This window comes from Erinaceus europaeus, chromosome 2 (genome assembly GCF_950295315.1).
Source record: "Erinaceus europaeus chromosome 2, mEriEur2.1, whole genome shotgun sequence".
Taxonomy (NCBI): Eukaryota; Metazoa; Chordata; class Mammalia; order Eulipotyphla; family Erinaceidae; genus Erinaceus; species Erinaceus europaeus.
In genome coordinates, this window is record NC_080163.1 from 57,839,093 (window position 1) to 57,856,445 (window position 17,353).

Sequence of the window (17,353 nt, forward strand, 5' to 3'; positions counted from 1 at the left end):
TCATGTCTGGCCTCCAGAAGCAGTATCTACACATTACAGATACAGATCAAATTACATATCCAAAATACACAAAATGCTACATCCACTGGCAATAGGGAAGATCTTCAGTCTCTTCCCACCATCTTATTTCTTCCCCTCTCTGATGACCCTTAACTTACCCGTTGTGTGTGAGGGTTTTCAGGTTCTTGCCAACCACCACTAGCTGTAAAATAAAGGAACATTAAATAATCAGAACTTGAATTTTTATAAAAACAGGTCATTAGTAGGCTACATAGTGAAACCTAGACGCAGAGAATTACCAAACTTCCAAAAGGATCCCTAGATAATATACAGAACAGAATTTCGGAATGCTAGGCACCTGACACAGTGTTTTCTGAGGAGCTAGAACCCCAGGACTACATTGCTGGAGAGGATTCAAAATGGTAGCCACTCTGGAAAGTGGTCGCAGCTCCTGGGCAAGCTAAATAGCAATTCTATTCTAGGCACTCATCCAAGAAAACAAACCATATAGCCACACTAAAACCTGCAAAGTTCATAACAGATTTATTTTATTCCTAGGAATCAAAAACTGGGAAATAAAGGGGCCTGTTGGTAGCACACCTGGCAGAGAGCTCATGTCATACTGCTCAATGATTCTGGCTCAAGCCCCTTGTCCCCACCCGCAGGGAAGACATTTCACGAGCACAAGCAGTGTTGCAGGTGTGTGTCTGTCTGTTTCTCCCTTCTCTATCTCCCCCTGCCCTCTAAATTTCTGTCTCTAGCCAAAAACAAACAAGCAATAAAAAAACCCAAACAAAACAAAACCTGGGGAAAAACCCCAATGTCCATCAAGTAGAGAATGATTAATAAACAAATTGTAGTAATCTACGTGATAGAATACACAAGAATAAAATGCAGGCCAGGGCTATCGCTCAGTGCTACAGCACTTACTTGTCTCGCACACAAGAGGCTTTGGGTTTTATCCCATGCATGTGTGTAAGCACACACGCAAACACGCAAAGAAATAGAAAGCAAAAACACTGACCAAACTAAAGTATTATGCTAAGTGAAAGATGAAGGCAGACACAGAAGACTACATACTTTAAGGCTCCTATTATAAACATTTAGAATGCATTCTTAGGATATGGAAAAACTGCAGTGATAGAAAACATATATAGGGTGGGGGTAGATAGCATAGTGGTTATACAAAGAGACTCTCATGCCTGCGGCTCCAAAGTCCCAGGTTCGATCTCCCACCACCATAAGCCTGAGCTGAATAGTGTTTTAGTAAAAAAAGAAAACATATACAATGAGAGTTAGGGGCTCAAGAGGGAGAGGATAAGGGAATGACTGCAAAGTGGCACAGGGAACTTTCTGGAATAAGGAAATCTGTGGCTATATGAATGTACTTATTTGTTAAGAAATCACAGGATGTTAAACTAAAAATACTTTCAACATACAGAAACTATAGCTCAGTAAATCTAATGAAAAAGGGGGAGAGGACATCCGCCAATCACAACCTAACCAATGCAACGATTGCCACCTCAACATGCTTCACCTCAGACTGTGTCCAGAGATTTCACATGTGGAATGACAACCCTTCAGCTTCATTACTCGGGTGAGACCTTTCCTTTTATAGTACACTCTAATTTCATCTCAGGTAGTTCACTTTCTAACAAAGTCCCATAACCTAGATATACACCAGTTTCTGTGAGAGAGAGCTTATGTTCACACGTATCCATAAACTACTGCAAAATATATACCTGAAAGCAGAAGTACATTAGAGTTTGCAGTGAGTACCTCCCTAACACTTCCTCTCCACTATTCCAAGCTTGGGATCCATGATTGCTCAACAAATTGTTTGGCTTCGTATGTTAACTCTCTTTTCAATCACCAGGTTCCAGATGCCACCAGGATGCTGGCCAGGCTTCCCTGGATTGAAGACCCCACCAATGTGTCCTGGAGCTCAGCTTCCCCAGAGACACACCTTACTAGGGAAAGAGAGAGGCAGACTGGGAGTATGGACCGACCAGTCAACGCCCATGTTCAGTGGGGAAGCAATTACAGAAGCCAGACCTTCTACCTTCTGCAACCCTCAATGACCCTGGGTGCATGCTCCCAGAGGGGTAGAGAATGGGAAAGCTATCATGGGAGGGGGTGGGTTATGGAGATTGGGTGGTGGGAATTGTGTGGAGTTGTACCCCTCCTACCTTATGTTTTTGTTCATTAATCCTTTCTTAAATAAAAAATTAAAAAAAAAAAAAAAGAAAAAGGGGGAGAGGAGAAACCTATAATGTGATACCATTTCACAACTGTCAATTTGGAAAAACTTATATTAATGGCTGCCACAGACTTGAAGTAACAGGACAATCTATGTTATACATTATTAGTGGGGGCAAAATTTGGTAAACCAACCGGGAGAACTAGAAATGTACACAACCTAAAATCAGTAACTTCACCTTTATTACTTACTTTCTTATTTTTAATTGCCACCAGGGTTATTGCTGAGGCTTATTGTGAGCACTATGAGTCTGATGCACTCAGGGAGCATTTTTTTTTTCTTTTTTTCCCTTTTGTTTGCTAAGACAGGGAGAAATTGAGAGGGGAAGGAGAGACAGAGATAGAGAGGGAGAGGGGGAGAGAGAGAAAGACAAGACACCTATAGTCCTGCTTCCTGCAGGTGGGTAACTGACCTTTATTAACAAACAAACAAAAAACAACCCCAACCCCCCCCCAAAAAAAACACCTACCTTACCAAATGTGTGAGGAAAAAAAATCCAATCAACAAAAACTAAATCCAAACAACAAAGACTAAATAAAAATTCTAATGTTCAAAATAAGGCTTCTGATCACACAGAACTCATTATTTGAGTTGAATCCACATAGAAAATGAACATACTGGAATACTATTAGTATAAGGTAGTCCATGATACCCACAGAGAGAGCAGGAATAAAAAGGGCTATACATTTCAGAGAAGAGGGGAGAGGGGTGGGACTGAAGATGTAACTTCATAGAAGGTTATTGAGGAATTTGGGGTGAAGATAGTGACTGTTTAAACCATATTATGGCTCTTTCAGTGTGAACATTTTGATTACTGATTTTTTTTTAAATTAAAAAAAAAATTTTATTTATTTTCCCTTTTGTTGCCCTTGTTGTTTTTCATTGTTGTTGTAGTTATTATTGCTGCTGTTATTGATGTCGTCGTTGTTAGGACAGAGAGAAATAGAGAGAGGAGGGGAAGACAGAGAGGAGGAGAGAAAGATAGACACCTGCAGACCTGCTTCACCGCCTGTGAAGTGACTTCCCTGCAGGGGGAAGCAGGGGGGTCGAACCGGGATCCTTATGCCGGTCCTTGAGCTTTGCGCCACCTGCACTTAACCTGCTGTGCTACTGCCTGACTCCCTACTGATAATTTTTATTTCTACTTCTGAGATCTGATGTTTGTATCTTTGTATGTTTTTCTTTTTTTTCCCCTCAAAATAAATCTCTATGTAAACGGGGCTAATCTATGACTGTATTTTTAAAACAAATTTAGTAAATAATAAAGAAGAGATATAAAACACTGATTAGCCCAAATTTTAATTGTGAAACTTCTTTTTCTTCTTCTGAAACTTCTTTCCTGCTGCATTTGCTGCCTTTTCAGCCATGGTATTTCCTTTGGTTATATCTTCTGAACTCTCAATCTGCCAACAGTTCTCAGACAACAGTTCCATCCCTCCCCTCCCCCCACCTTTTCTTTTTCTTTCCCTCTCCCCTCTCTCCTTTTTCCTTTCCTTTCCTTTTCCTTTTCCTTTTCCTTATTGGATAGAAGCACAGAGAACCTGAGAGGGGGAGATAAAGAGGGACACCTGCAGCTCTGTTTCACCACTTGTGAAGTTTTCCCCCTTCTTCTTCTAGCGTTTGCCAGCTTTCCCCCTGAAAGTAGGGACCAGGGGTTTGGACCAGGGTTTTGGACCCGGGTCCTTCCGCATTGTAATGTGTGCACACAACCAAGTGCGCCACTGCTAGCCCCCTCCCACAATAGTACTTTTCCTTTTTTTCCCTATGGAATTCATGAATGGTACAGGTCAGCTGGACTATCAACAATAGTTCCCACCTGGAATTTGCTTATTTTTCTAACAGATCTCTTTCTTAATTGACTTATGATAGGCAATTCTTCATTTTTGGCTACTTATTTTTAGTCTGTTATACATGATCCAATTTTTTTTTTTCCTTAGTTTGTCACTTTTATCTTAGTTTTGTTTATGGTGTATTCCACCATCAGGAACTTACTTATTTTGTTGCCACAAGGGCTACCATGGGGACTTGGTCACTGCATGGCACATCCACCACCCCCAGTGTCCTTTTTTTCTCTCCCCCCCCTTTTCTCCCCTTCCTCCCTTCCTTCCCACAGAGAACAATTGAGAAGGAAGAGGAGGTAGAGTGTAAGAAGACACCTGCAGCACTACTTCACCACTTGTAAAGCTTCTCCCCTACAGGTGGGGGACACTAGGGCTTTGAAACAAAGTCCTTGTACATGGTAATGTGTGAGCCCTACCACCACCCAACCCTTCTTGTTGCCCACGTTGGGCACCATTTGTTGTTAAAATTCGGAAGGCTCTTGCCGGGCGGGTCTAGCTGGCTTCACGGGCGGGTAACAGAGACGCGGGGACAACGGCTGGGCAGGGAAGCTGTATTTCTTTGTTCAGGAACAACGATTCATAAACTAAGACAAACTAATCACCAAACAGAACTCTGCTGTCTCTTTGCGGCGGCACAAGCACTCTCTCAAACTCTCGAACTCAGGAACCCAGGAACTCTGCCCTCTGGAACTCTGGCGGGGTTCCTTCCAGGCAGGGCCAAGCAGGCCCGCGAAACTAACTGGACTGATCTAATTCTCTCGGTGGGGGAGAACTAGAACCCAATGTAAAGCATACAACACCTTCTGTTTTAGGAAGAATATTAATATCTAATTCCAAGAAAGTAACATATTTGCAAAAGCTATTTTATTACCTCAAAGAAAACTGAACAGTTTATCCAGTCTCAGGTGAAACATAAAGATGCATAAATAGGAACACACAGAAACACAGAAAATGCAATGATTAAACTACTCTGAATTTGGTTACTACAAACTGGCAGGCAATAGAACTCATACTCTGTGGTCAATTCATAGCACTGCAAAATTCACAAAACCTCCCGAAGTCTATCTTACTCACCTACAGATTTGTCTGCCATGCCCACATCTCTGGACGTCCAGCGACAAAATCCACAGGCCAGGTAATAGGCTTTTTTCATGGTGGTCTTGGCTGGGTCATCTGGAAGTTGTGTGGAAATACTCGTTGCCCGGGTAGAGAGGGTGTGCATGCAGCCAGGGCAGTCAAAACAGTTGGCGCATCTACAATACAATCACCATTCATTTAGTCTACAAGTATTTATCAAGCAGCTACTGTGCACCAGACATCGTGATGTTACAAATACCTACTAAGCAAAAAGAGATAAAAGCAACATTCCTGAGGGGCTTTGTTCTTTTAACATTTATTTTAAAATTTCATAAGTGATATAATTTTTCTTCTTCTGAAAATGCAATCATCACAAAAGTTCATGAGAATCAGAATCTGACCCATTCTACTCCATGGTGGGGGGGGGGATCATTGTTCACATTCTGGAATCACTTATTTCATATGTTTGTTACACTTGTATAGACCACACAGATTTCTGAAGAAAAGAGAAACATCTTAACTTACACCTTTAGAGAGGACAGATTTACTGCACAAAGAAAGGCTGACAGGCAAAAATACATGCTGTGAAATTGGATGTGGGTAATTACAGCTTGTTCGATGTGCCAAGGAGTTGGAAGAGACACTAACAGATGCTATCAAACTGAAATGGGCTTACTGTTCTCTCCTCAGGAGCTATTCTTATATTCAGCCACTCATTTCCCTTTCCGGAACAGATGTACCTTGTTACTCTTAACCTTCCAGTCCACTAAGATTATGAAGATCTCATTTCTTTCACTTCTCACTCTGAACATGTTCTGAAGTTCCATCCCATAACTCAAATTATCTACAATATTTTCTTTCTTTTCTTAGTTGCCCTTGTTGTTGTTTAGGACAGAGAAAAATTGAGAGAGGAGGGGAAGACGGGGGTGGGGGTGGGTGGGGAGAGGAAGATAGACACCTGCAGACCTGCTTCACCGCTTGTGAAGCAACCCTCCTGCAGGTGGGGAGCAGGGGGCTCGAACTAGGATCCTTGCACCTGCGCCAGTCAGTGTGCGCCATGTGCACTGATCCTGCTGTGCTACCGCCTGGCCCCCTATATATAATATTTTAATGTCTGAATAATATTTTGGAATGAGTACCATTCTCACAGGCAAACTTTTAGGGGTCAAGTGACAGTGAAATGTGACAAGACAGAATACAAAGCAGTGTCTAGCTTATCAGGAGTTACTTCTTGAGGATAGGAAAGACAAATAATAGTGGCTCACAACCCCCTGGATTACACCTAAAATAGACTTGCTAGCTTTTTCCAAAATGGAGACCTCAGAGCTCATCTGCTATATTCTTACCCTTAGGTTCCTGATTTTTATTGAACAATTTTTTTCTTTTTAAAAAAATTTCTTTGTTGGGGGATTAGTGGTTTATATTCAACAGTAAAATACAATAGTTTGTACATGTGTAGCATTCCTCAGATTTCCTCATTTCCACTCAACCTCTACTAGGTCCTCCTCTGCCACCATGTTCAAGAACCTGAACACTCCCCCCAAAGCAGTCTTTACTTTGGTGCATTTTTTTTATTGTTATTTATTATTGGGTGGAGACGGTGAGAAATTGAGAGGGAACAAGGAGATAGGGAGGGAGAGGGACACCTGTAGCCCTGTTTTACCACTTGTGAAGCTTTCCCCCTGCAGGTGGGGACCAGGGGCTTGAACCTGAGTTCTTGTGCACTATAATGTATGTGCTTAACTAGGTATGCCACTGCTTGGCTCATATTAAACAATTTGTTCTGTTTTATATTTTAATGCTTTTCAGCTATCAAGTTGCAGTTGCTACCATTACGCCAACCTGACGTCCCTGGGCAGAAGACCTCACTAATGTGTCCTGAAACCCCACCTGTCCAGAGCCCCGCTTGAGTACGGAAAGATAGGGACAGGCTAGGGATATGGATTGACCTTTCTTTTTTCTTTTTCTTTTTCTTTATAAAAAGGAAACACTGACAAAACCATAGGATAAGAGGGGTACAACTCCACACAACCCCACCACCAGAACTCCGTATCTCAACCCCTCCCTTGATAGCTTTCCTATTCCATAACACTCTGGGAGTATGGACCTAAAGTCATTGTGGGATGCAGAAGGTGGAAGGTCTGGTTTCTGCTTCCCCGCTGAACATGGGCATTGACAGGTTGATCCATACTCCCAGCCTGCCTCTCTCTTTCCCTAGTGGGGCGGGGTTCTGGGGAATTAGAGTTCCAGGACACATTGGTGGGGTTCTCTGTCCAGGGAAGTCTGGTTGGCATCATGCTAGCACCTGGAACCTAGTGGCTAAAAAAGAGTTAACATATAAAGCCAAACAAATTGTTGACTAATCATAAACTTAAAGGCTGGAATAGTGCAGATGAAGAGTTGGGGGGAGGGTCCTCTGTTTTGTAGATAGCTAGTAGGCATATTTTCATTATATTCCAAAGGGCCTTTGTCTATACTAGTTTCCCCCCCCCCCCCCCCCGAGCCTGAAATCTGATATGCAGGTGGATCCAAGTTATTGTCTGGGGAGATGATGTCATGGCTGGAAAAAGGACCAGAAAGCTGGATCAGGGAAGAGAGTAGCTCCCTAATATGGGGAAGGTATATAAATATTGTTGATTGTATGGATCAACCTTTCAGTGCCCATGTCCAGCAGAGAAGCAATTTCAGAAGCCAGATCTCCTACCTTCTGCACCCAATAATGATCCTGGATCACACTCCCAGAGAGATAAAGAATATGAAGGCTTCCAGTGGAGGAGATGGATACGGAACTCTGATGGTGGGAATTGTATGGAATGTACCCATCTTATCATACAATCTTGTCAATCATTATTAAATCAATTAAAAAAAATTAGTGGTTCACATCAAGCTATATACAAATAGGACTCAGTAGTAATGCGCATACCTACAATTATATTTGATCTCAGTATCATTTCCCATGAAAACCAGGGCTCTTTGGAGAAATGGCCAGTTCTAGGATTGCGGCAGAAAAACATACAGGAGGAGGTTAAAGCATATTGTAGGGCCAGAATATAAGAAAATGCTCAAATGAATGAACACCCTCCTCTCCATCACTACGTAAACCTCTCATGATGAAAGAATGTTAAAGGGATAGAGGAGTCTACTTAAAGAATCTCCAAAGCTAGAACAAGTTAAAACAAACAAAAAAAACCAAACTAACCAACCAAACAATAACACCCCACTGAATAATAATATCATACTATTGGATTATTATCTATAGTATAAAATGTAGGGGCCAGGCAGTAACACACTTGGTTGAGTGCACATGTTACAATGTGCAAGGATCAGGGTTCAAGCCCCTGGTCCCCACCTGCTGAAGGGAAGCTTCATGAGTGGTCAAGCAGTGTTACAGGTCTGGCTGTCTCTGTCTGTCTCTCCTTCTGTATCTCCCCTTTCCCTCTTGATTTTTCTGTCTCTATCCAGTGAATAAATAGTAATATTGAAAAACTAAAAAAAAATATCCATAATCCCATACATTTTTAACTGAATAGAGAATAGGAAAAAAAATCTATAAAAAAAAAATCAAATTATGTAGCTATCCCTTAAGGAGGGACAGTATAATACTCATTTTTAAGTGTGAGGTGTGACAGTGATTTTTCTTTTTAAGAGTATGGTATGGAGAAAGAGGTAGGGAAAGTAGATTTGCACTAGAGAAACCTGACCAACACTAAAGTCAGAGAATCAGCAAGGTTCAAGTTCATTTAATTTTTTGTTGTCATTGCTGAGGCTTCACTACTCCAGGTTGACTGTTTCAGAAGGACAGAAGGAGAGGGAAAGGCAGCACAGCATCAACGTTTCCCCAAGTACAGTGGGTGTTGGGCTTGCACCTGAATTGTGTATGTGACCAAGCAGACACCCTTCCAGATGTGTTATCCCGATGACTCAAGAATGTTTTTTTAAAGACTTTTTCATTTATTTATTTTGGGTAGGAACATGGAGAAATTAAGAGAAGAGGGGAAGGCTGGGGGTAACAGAGAGAGGGTAACAGAGATAGAGACGGACAGCTATGCACTGACTTTCACTGTTCATGAAGCTTACGTCTGTAGCTAGAGGACTAGGGATGTAAACTCAGATCCTTGCACACTTTGTGTGCTCAACCAGGTGTACCTTCATATAACAGGAAAAGAGAAAGAGGTCAGAACATTACTTTGTATATACATGGTTGGGGCTCAAACTAGGAGCCTTAGGCATGTACTGTCAACTGAGCTTTTTTCCTGACTTAAATCAATGGTTAAGAAGAAAAAAAAAAAAAAAAAAGGTAGGCTAACCCTGATAAACACTTTACCTTAAACACATGTTTCTCTTCTGCTAATGGTCATCTAGATTTTATAAAATTATTTGTGGGTCATACAAAATTATCAACTTAATGAGTGCTTACTGAACTTTGATCCCACCTGTGGTTGCCTTGGCAGGGCCAAATCAAGTAATTTCATAAACCACGTGATGCCTATGGGCCAGACATTCTCCAACCCTGTTCTAAACATAGCTAAATCCCAATTCAGGAACATTCTACAGAACATTTTGCCAATATTTCTCAAAATTTCCACAGCAACAGGAGTCCAAGGAAACATAAGCATTAATAGTAATAATAAGGGTACATTAAAAGGGTATCTGGAACAAGAAAAGATGGTTAGGAAAAATACTGAAGAAAGCTGAAAAAAATGTGGGATTTACTTAATAATAATAATAATACATTAACACAGACTGTTCAGTAATTGAGTTGAATATACCCTAATAATGAAAAGTATCATATTAGAAGGGAAAAGATGTGTGTGGGGTAAATGGGAGTACTGTACACCACTTTCACAATAATTCCTAACTTTAAAGCAAAAAGGTTTTTGTTTTTAAGGGACATTTTATTTTTGGCAAAGGTGACACTGAAAAATTAAGAACAACTAACTGAAAGATAAGTAATTCCATGTGTGTGTTTTCTCTTTGCATACTCATTATGCTATCTACCCCTATCCTGTGATTTTTCTACCATTTAAAAAAAAAGTTAAGGTAAACAGAAAAAAAATGGATCTCACTTTTTTTTTTTTTTTAAAGATTTTATTTATTAATGAGAAAGATAGGAGGAGAGAGAAAGAACCAGACACCACTCTGGCACATGTGCTGCCAGGGATAGAACTCAGGACCTCATGCTTGAGAGTCCAAAGCTTTATCACTGCACCACCTCCCGGACCACTATGGATCTCAATCCTACCTGTTCTTCTTTAGTTTGGCTTCAGCTGATGGCATGTTTTCTAAGCAACTGGGACAATAGTGGGAATCCACCTAGAAAGAAATAAAAAAGTCAAAGATCAGAAGAAAAAAAAAAAAACACAGTTTAGCTTGTATGTATGTATATATACATATCCACTAGCAAATATAAAATGTATTATAGCAGAAGGTAAGAAATTACTAATTTGGCAGAGAACCTAAACTGTTTTCAGCTTAAGGGTTTATTCCTTAATACTTGTCTTATTTATTAGAAAGAGATAGACAGAAATAAAGAGGGAAGGGGATGACAGAGAGGGAGATAGAAAGCAGCACTGCTTTATCCCTTGTAAAGTTTTCCCCCCTGCATGTGGGGGCCTTGAACTTGGGTCCTTGCACATTGTAGTAAGTGCGCTCAACCAGATATGCCACCACCAGACTCCTCTTGTCTTACTTGTTTTTTTTAAACCATCCAGATTTTTCTCAAATAACTACTGTTACTGTACTTCTTGTTAACATTCACCGGGGTTTCATGTGTGGTGTGTTAATATGCCATGTATGTGAATTAGGTTTAAGCCTAGCCCCCAACACATTGGAGGAAGCTTTTGTGCTACGGTGTCTCTCCTTCTCTCTGTGTGTGAAAAAGTAAGTATGGAGTGGTGAAGCCCTGCTGGTAACAAAGAGGAAAAAACTGTGTAAAAGAAAACAACAGTGATCTAATTAATAATCTAATTTGTAAGCTTTGACCAAACATCCTAGAGCTAACTTAACTTCATTGGACAGTAATAATGGCAACTTCTAAATTACATGTGAGACTGAAAGCATTCTCATTATTGAATACATGTTGATTGAAGAACAGTATAAATGAGCATTTACAAATCCGCAAATCAATTAGGTTTTAAATGATAAAATAATAAGGTAGTCTTACTGTATTTAGCTCACATTAGTACTAAAATTAAATTCATATTTTTAAAGTTTTAAGAATTAGTTTTCACTAATGGAGGCAGAGCCTACGTGACAACCCTAAGAGTTTTTGCCACACACAAATGAAAACAAACTGATCTGTACAGAAATCCTACAATAGAAACTGGCTTCTTGTACACCATCTATATAAACAGGGCCATCTTTGAAAGGTTATTAAAGTTGCTGCTTAAGGGGGAGTTCTGCAAAAGACCTTTTTTGTTTGAGGCTCCAAAGTCCCAGGTCCAATCCCCTTGCACCACCATGCACCAGAGCTGAGCAGTGCTCTGGTAAAAATAAAAATAGATATAAAGTTGCTGTTAAAAAAATATCTAGGAAGGATCTGGGAGATATCTCATTCAGTAGAGTGAACACTGACATGCTTGAAGATGTGGGTTCAAGTTCCATTACTACATGGGAGTACCATGTATGACACCTGGGGAAGTTTCATGAAAGATGAGGGTCAGGGACTGGGCAGTGGAATTGTGTAGGCAGGACACTGGGACATAAAATACAGCACTGCTTGCTACCTAACATTTTCATTGACTCATCATGAAAGATATAATACAAATTCATTCCTCTGTGCTTGCTTCCCTTTCAAATAATGCTTGCTGCTTCCTTCATGTAAAGCTCCAATTCTAGGTACTCCATTAAAATGTTTTTGGACAGTCCCAGACTTCACTAGCCACACCATTTCCATTTTCATAAACCCTACTGGTCCCCACTTCATTGCTATACATTTGTCCTGAATATCCAAGCTGAAGAGATTCTCAGAGAACAAGGACACTGAGCTCTCTAATGATGACAAATGATAATCTGATGCAATAAATTTTGAGTGTGGAGTTGGACTAAGGAAACATCTAAAAGAGAAAGGGCTAAAGAGAAAAGGGAGGAAAAGGAGAAAGAAATATAGAAAGGGAGACAGACACACAGAGAAAAGTATTCATGGAGGAGGAAAAGATATGTTATGGTATTGACTGTACCTGGATTATTGAATTGCTTTCATATTAATTGAAAAATATTCCCAATGTTATATTTTCTTAATCATGTGCAACGTGGTTTATAGTACATGTTTTCAAATGCATTTTGAACAATCCAGGGATGCTCAGTGAAATTCTGAGTCAGGCTGCTTCGAATCTTGGCTATCCCTCCCCAAATTTATGTCTGTATAATTTAGGGAAGAAAACATGTTTTGTATCTTTTATCAATAAAATTATTTTTGAAAGGCATTTGTTTGATTCGTGGGTAGGAAGATAAATGATTATGCAAAACATACAGTATACAGAGTGTTCTAAATAAATGTCACCTATTATTATTATTTTTACCAAAGCACTGCTCAACTCTGGTGGTGCTAGGGATTGAAACTGGAACTTTTTGGTGCCGCAGGCTTGAAAGTGTTTCTTTATCCCCTATTCCTAAACGCCACTTACTATATAGATATCAGGAAAAGTGCAGAAATAGAAAACCAACAGAGAACCTATGGCATCTCAGTCCATCATTAGACTGAGCTATCCAACAGGATTATGTCTTAACTTGATTTGTAATCCCCAGAGCTGACTGAACGAACAAGACCTGCCAAGCACTTGAAGAGTTTTCGGGATTTTCGCCTATTGTGTGCCTGCTGCAGAAGACCGTAAGTAGCCTCAGCAGTGCCATTTGAGTTTCCTCAAAGGTGGACCCTACTCTAAGAGCTTTCTGCTCAGCTCACCCCATTCCCACCACCTCTATCCCGCAGCAGGCCTTGGCTCGGCGTTAGCAAACACAACAAGGCACATTGCTGTTGGCTCAGTTTCTGGCCAAAACAGAGGCAGAGCTTCCAGGATGGGAGGGGCGTGAATGAGAAGGCCTGACACTCTCCATCCAATCTCCATCCCCGCACTCCAAGCAGTCCTGGGAAGACAATACATCGCCCCCTCAAGCTGCTTCAACTACGCACCCCTAGAGATTCTCCCCAATCCTCCACCCGCCCCTGGAGACAAGGCCCTAAAGTGAAATTCGTCCAATTAGAGGCCGCTCTAGAACCAGTTTAGCTCAGCCCCACCCAAGGCGGCACCTCCATCCAAGTGACAGATTACAAGCCAATGAAATCACAGTTACATATGAATGACGAGACACGGAGCCAATCATCAAGCTGAGAAAAAGACGACCCGCCTCCCAAAGGGCAGAGCTCCCTGCTAGGGCGGGGGTGACTCGGGTGACCGCTTCCTTCCAACCCCCACCCCGCCAAAGGGATGGCGTTACCTCGTGAGACACACATTCCAACGACCGCAGCTCGCTACAGTAGCGGCAGAAGTACAGTTGCGAGAGCGGGGCCCGAACCTTCTTTTCTCCCTGGACCAGGTAGAGAACCCGGTCCGATTGCAGCAGAGACGCCATCTTGGAGAAGGAGGAGTCAACGGCGCTCACGCCGCATCACGTGACCCGCATAGCCAGCGCTTCCCCTGGCGCCCTCCTTGCGTCTACGTCGCTTTCGTTGTCGTGGGGTTTCCGAGCAGGCGGGGCCTTGCTCCGGCGAAAACCGCAACGCGCATGCGCAACTGTCCCCCCCCCCCCCCCCCGATTTTTCCTTTTCGTTTTTTCTTAAGATCGGCTGCCCCCTCCTGGACAATCTAGTTTGTTGAGCACCGATATCTTTTCTACATATTTCAAAACCAGACTAGCTCGGTGCTCTCCTTTTGTTTCTTCCAGAAAGGAAGGCTGCTATTTTGTTTTATTTACAAATACCTCCTCCGCCTACCTTTCAGGCAAACATCCAGAAGACCGATGCCATAGTCCATATACAGGGCATTGCTGCTTCTTGTATTACTTACCTGCTTTTATTATTTTTATGAGACTGATTTATTATTATTATTATTGTTATTATTATTATTATCTCTGAAGGGATAGAATGCCATGGAAACTGGAAAGCCAAGAAAAAAATATTATTCATTATTGGATGGAGACCGAGAGAAATTGAGAAGGGAAAGGGGGGAGATCGTGGGGAGAGACTGAGAGACACCTGGAGGTCTGCTTCACCATTCATGACGCTTTCCCCCTGCAGGTGGAGACCAGGAACTTGAACCCAGGTCCTTGTGCACTGTAGTGTGTGCCCTTAACCAGGCGCCACTACACGACCCCCCCCCACAAGAGCTTTTCAGATACTTTTACTCCAGCAACCTGATTGACTGTAGGAAACGTCCACAGAAAATATTTATTGCATAGAGACAGAAATCAAGAAGGTAGGGGGAGATTAGGAAGAGAGGCAGAGACACCTACAATCCTGCTTTACCATTCGCAAAGCTTTCCCCCTGCAGGTGGGGATCCGGGGCTCCAAACCTCTCTCTTATTCTCTCTTCTCCCTAGTCCTTGGAAATTGACCATTTTAGATTCCACATACAAGTGAGAGCATGCAGTGTTTGTTTATGTCTTACTTATTTAGCCTAATACCCTCTAGGTTCATTCAGTTTGTTGCAAATTACCTCCTTTTTAATGACTGAATAATATTCTTACGTGTATGTATGCATGTTCACATTTTATATTCACCGGTTAACATTTAGGTTGTTTCTATGTCTTGGCTGATAACCTGGGCCCACACACGTGGTAATGTATGTGCTCAACCAGGTGTGCCAGAGTTGATTTTAAAATATTTGTTATTTTTTAAAATTTATTTTGATAGATATAGAAATGGAGAGGGAGGGAGGGAGGAGGGAGGAGAAAGAGAGAGAGAGAGGGAGAGGGAGAGGGAGAAAGAGACAATTGCAACACTGCTTTGCCACACCTGTCTGGCCAGATAGGCAGGCCACGACCGCGGTGTGACAAAACAGTGCGGGTGACCTGGTTAGGGAACCGGACAGGGGCCTTACAAGCTCCTGTACGGAAGACCGTACCCAAGATAGGTGGTGGACAGAAGCCTGGATATTTGTGTGGACGGATCCCTGGGTCTCCCGGTTGGCGGAAAGGCCTTGGAGGGCTAGGTGGACTTGGTTTCGCTTCTGAAAGCTTACTGTTGTTGTTTATCATGCTTTATGCAGGCCACCCAGGGAATGTCCAGGAGACTCCGGAGACGCTTACAGTGCAACCCCCCAAGTCTAGTCTGGACATTCCAGATGGGACCCCACTGGATGAAAAGCCCCTTACAACAGTAAATCCCAGCACTTCAAGCCCCAATGACTTGGCTATCCAGGTTGAGCAAGGACTGAGCACTATTCTCAGAAATATTACATTCAATCATACAGACAATGGTCCTTTAGCTTTCCCAGGAAACATGTTACATAGCAACCCTGAAATGCACCTGCATATTGTCTTAGGTAGTTTACAGGAAAGTGAGCTTGGCTTAAGGATCAGAGCAAGGCGCCGTGTTCCCACTAGTGCCCCCCCCCTATTCTGGGTATTAAGGTCCAGTGCTTGGAAGGAGAAAGAATAGCCCTTTGGATAAATGAGAGCAGTGAAAGCATTTAGTTCTTACTGATAAATTGACTTTTGTCTGAAACCAAAGGGATGTGGTTAATAACCCATGAAAGAACAGTATGGCTGTGCTTTCGTTTTGTTGGTAGTTGTATGCCTTCAGTTCCTCCTGTCTGTGTTACTTATAAAAAATGTACCCTGCGTACTTTGTGGTCAACTGACTTGGCCAGCTTTTGATTTATGCTTCTTTGTTATGCTATTATAAAAAGAATCTCTATATCAGTAAAAGATCGCAGCAGCATTGAAACTCATGTGTCTCAGTGTTGTCTGTCGCGCCGAATCCACCTCCCACCTATAAGTCTCATTCTCCCTGGATCGGCCTGCTGAGCCCCCAGTTGGGTGGTCGGCGGCACCTGGCGCCTTGAACAGGGACTTGAAGACAGGTGAGTATATTGTCAGGAGGGGATCGGTTCCTGCCGGAGGGTGCTGCAGACCCGCCAGAAGTATTTGGTTAAGGGCAGGTAATCATTAACAGTATGGGATTGTCAGGATCAAAGGGAAAACGTATGTTCCTCTCAGTATTGCGGCACATGCTGTTAGAGCGTGGGCTCCGAGTGTCAGAAGACACTGCCGCAGAATTTTATGAATATATGATGAAGGCGGCCCCCTGGTTTCCACAGGAGGGAACATTGACTCTCCCAGATTGGAAAAGACTTGGGAAAGACTTAAAAAGGTATGCCACTGTGCATGAGGATACTCCTGTGCCCAAACAGATGTTTCCTATATGGTTACAAATCAGGGACGCATTGACAGAAAAGTCAGACTTGGAACTCCTTGCAGAGGAAGTAATGTCCCTCGAAGAGGGTCAGCCACTAATTGACTCAGAAGGTGAAAACAGGTACGGGACGGTTCTGGGAAAGGAAGAAAAGGGCAAGCACCCCACCGCGCCACTTTACACTGAGGTGTTTGATGATTGGGATGATCTAGCTGAGGAAGAACAGGAATATAATGACCAGCATTATCCTGATGAGAGGGATCATGAGGTGGTGGCGATGGTCCCATTACCCAGAAAAAGTAAACAGCCACTCGTACCTAAACCACGAAGGAAGCTACTTCCTCCTGTCGGGTTTCAGGCTGCTGTTCAGGAGGCTCGCAGGACAGGTGATCTTACTTTCAGTTTCCCTGTTGTTGCCCTTGATTTTAATGAGGACGGAGGGGAAGCTGAATGGGAACCATTGGCATTGAAAACCATAAAGGAGTTGCAAGCGGCCGTCAAAGCCTCAGGGCCGTCCGCGCCGTTTACATTGCAACTGGTAGATTTGGTGGCTGGCATCAACCCCGAGTGACTGGCATCAAACAGCCAGATCGGTGCTTAGCCCAGGAGATTATGTTTTGTGGCGCACTGATTATGAGGAAAGATGTAAAGACTCAGTAAAAAAGAGCATATCAGGCAGGAGAGGTAAATCTCCCACAATGGACATGATGTTGGGTACAGGAGACTTCATAAAACAGCAGGCACAAGTAAAAATACCAAAACAGGTATTGAAGGAAATCACTACAAATGCTGTTTTGGCATGGAGAGCCATTCCACCTGCGG

General features: G+C 42.4%; 1 protein-coding gene across 2 annotated transcripts in view; it reads right to left on the minus strand.

Annotated features, from left to right (window-relative positions):
• Nucleotides 1-13,822, minus strand: part of DCTN4 (dynactin subunit 4) — a 37,014-nt gene extending 23,192 nt beyond the window's left edge. Inside the window, exons 1-4 of one of the 2 annotated variants that reach the window (XM_007516416.3) lie at nucleotides 13,615-13,822; nucleotides 10,421-10,491; nucleotides 5,176-5,354; nucleotides 159-202 (exon numbers count right to left, since the gene is read on the minus strand). In XM_007516416.3, the coding sequence (XP_007516478.1) occupies nucleotides 159-202; nucleotides 5,176-5,354; nucleotides 10,421-10,491; nucleotides 13,615-13,749 (429 nt within the window). In that variant the 5' untranslated portion in view covers nucleotides 13,750-13,822. The remainder of the gene's footprint in view (nucleotides 1-158; nucleotides 203-5,175; nucleotides 5,355-10,420; nucleotides 10,492-13,614) is intronic. The other variant, XM_060181323.1, reaches the window with a different exon arrangement.
• Between the last annotated feature and the right edge of the window lie 3,531 nt (nucleotides 13,823-17,353).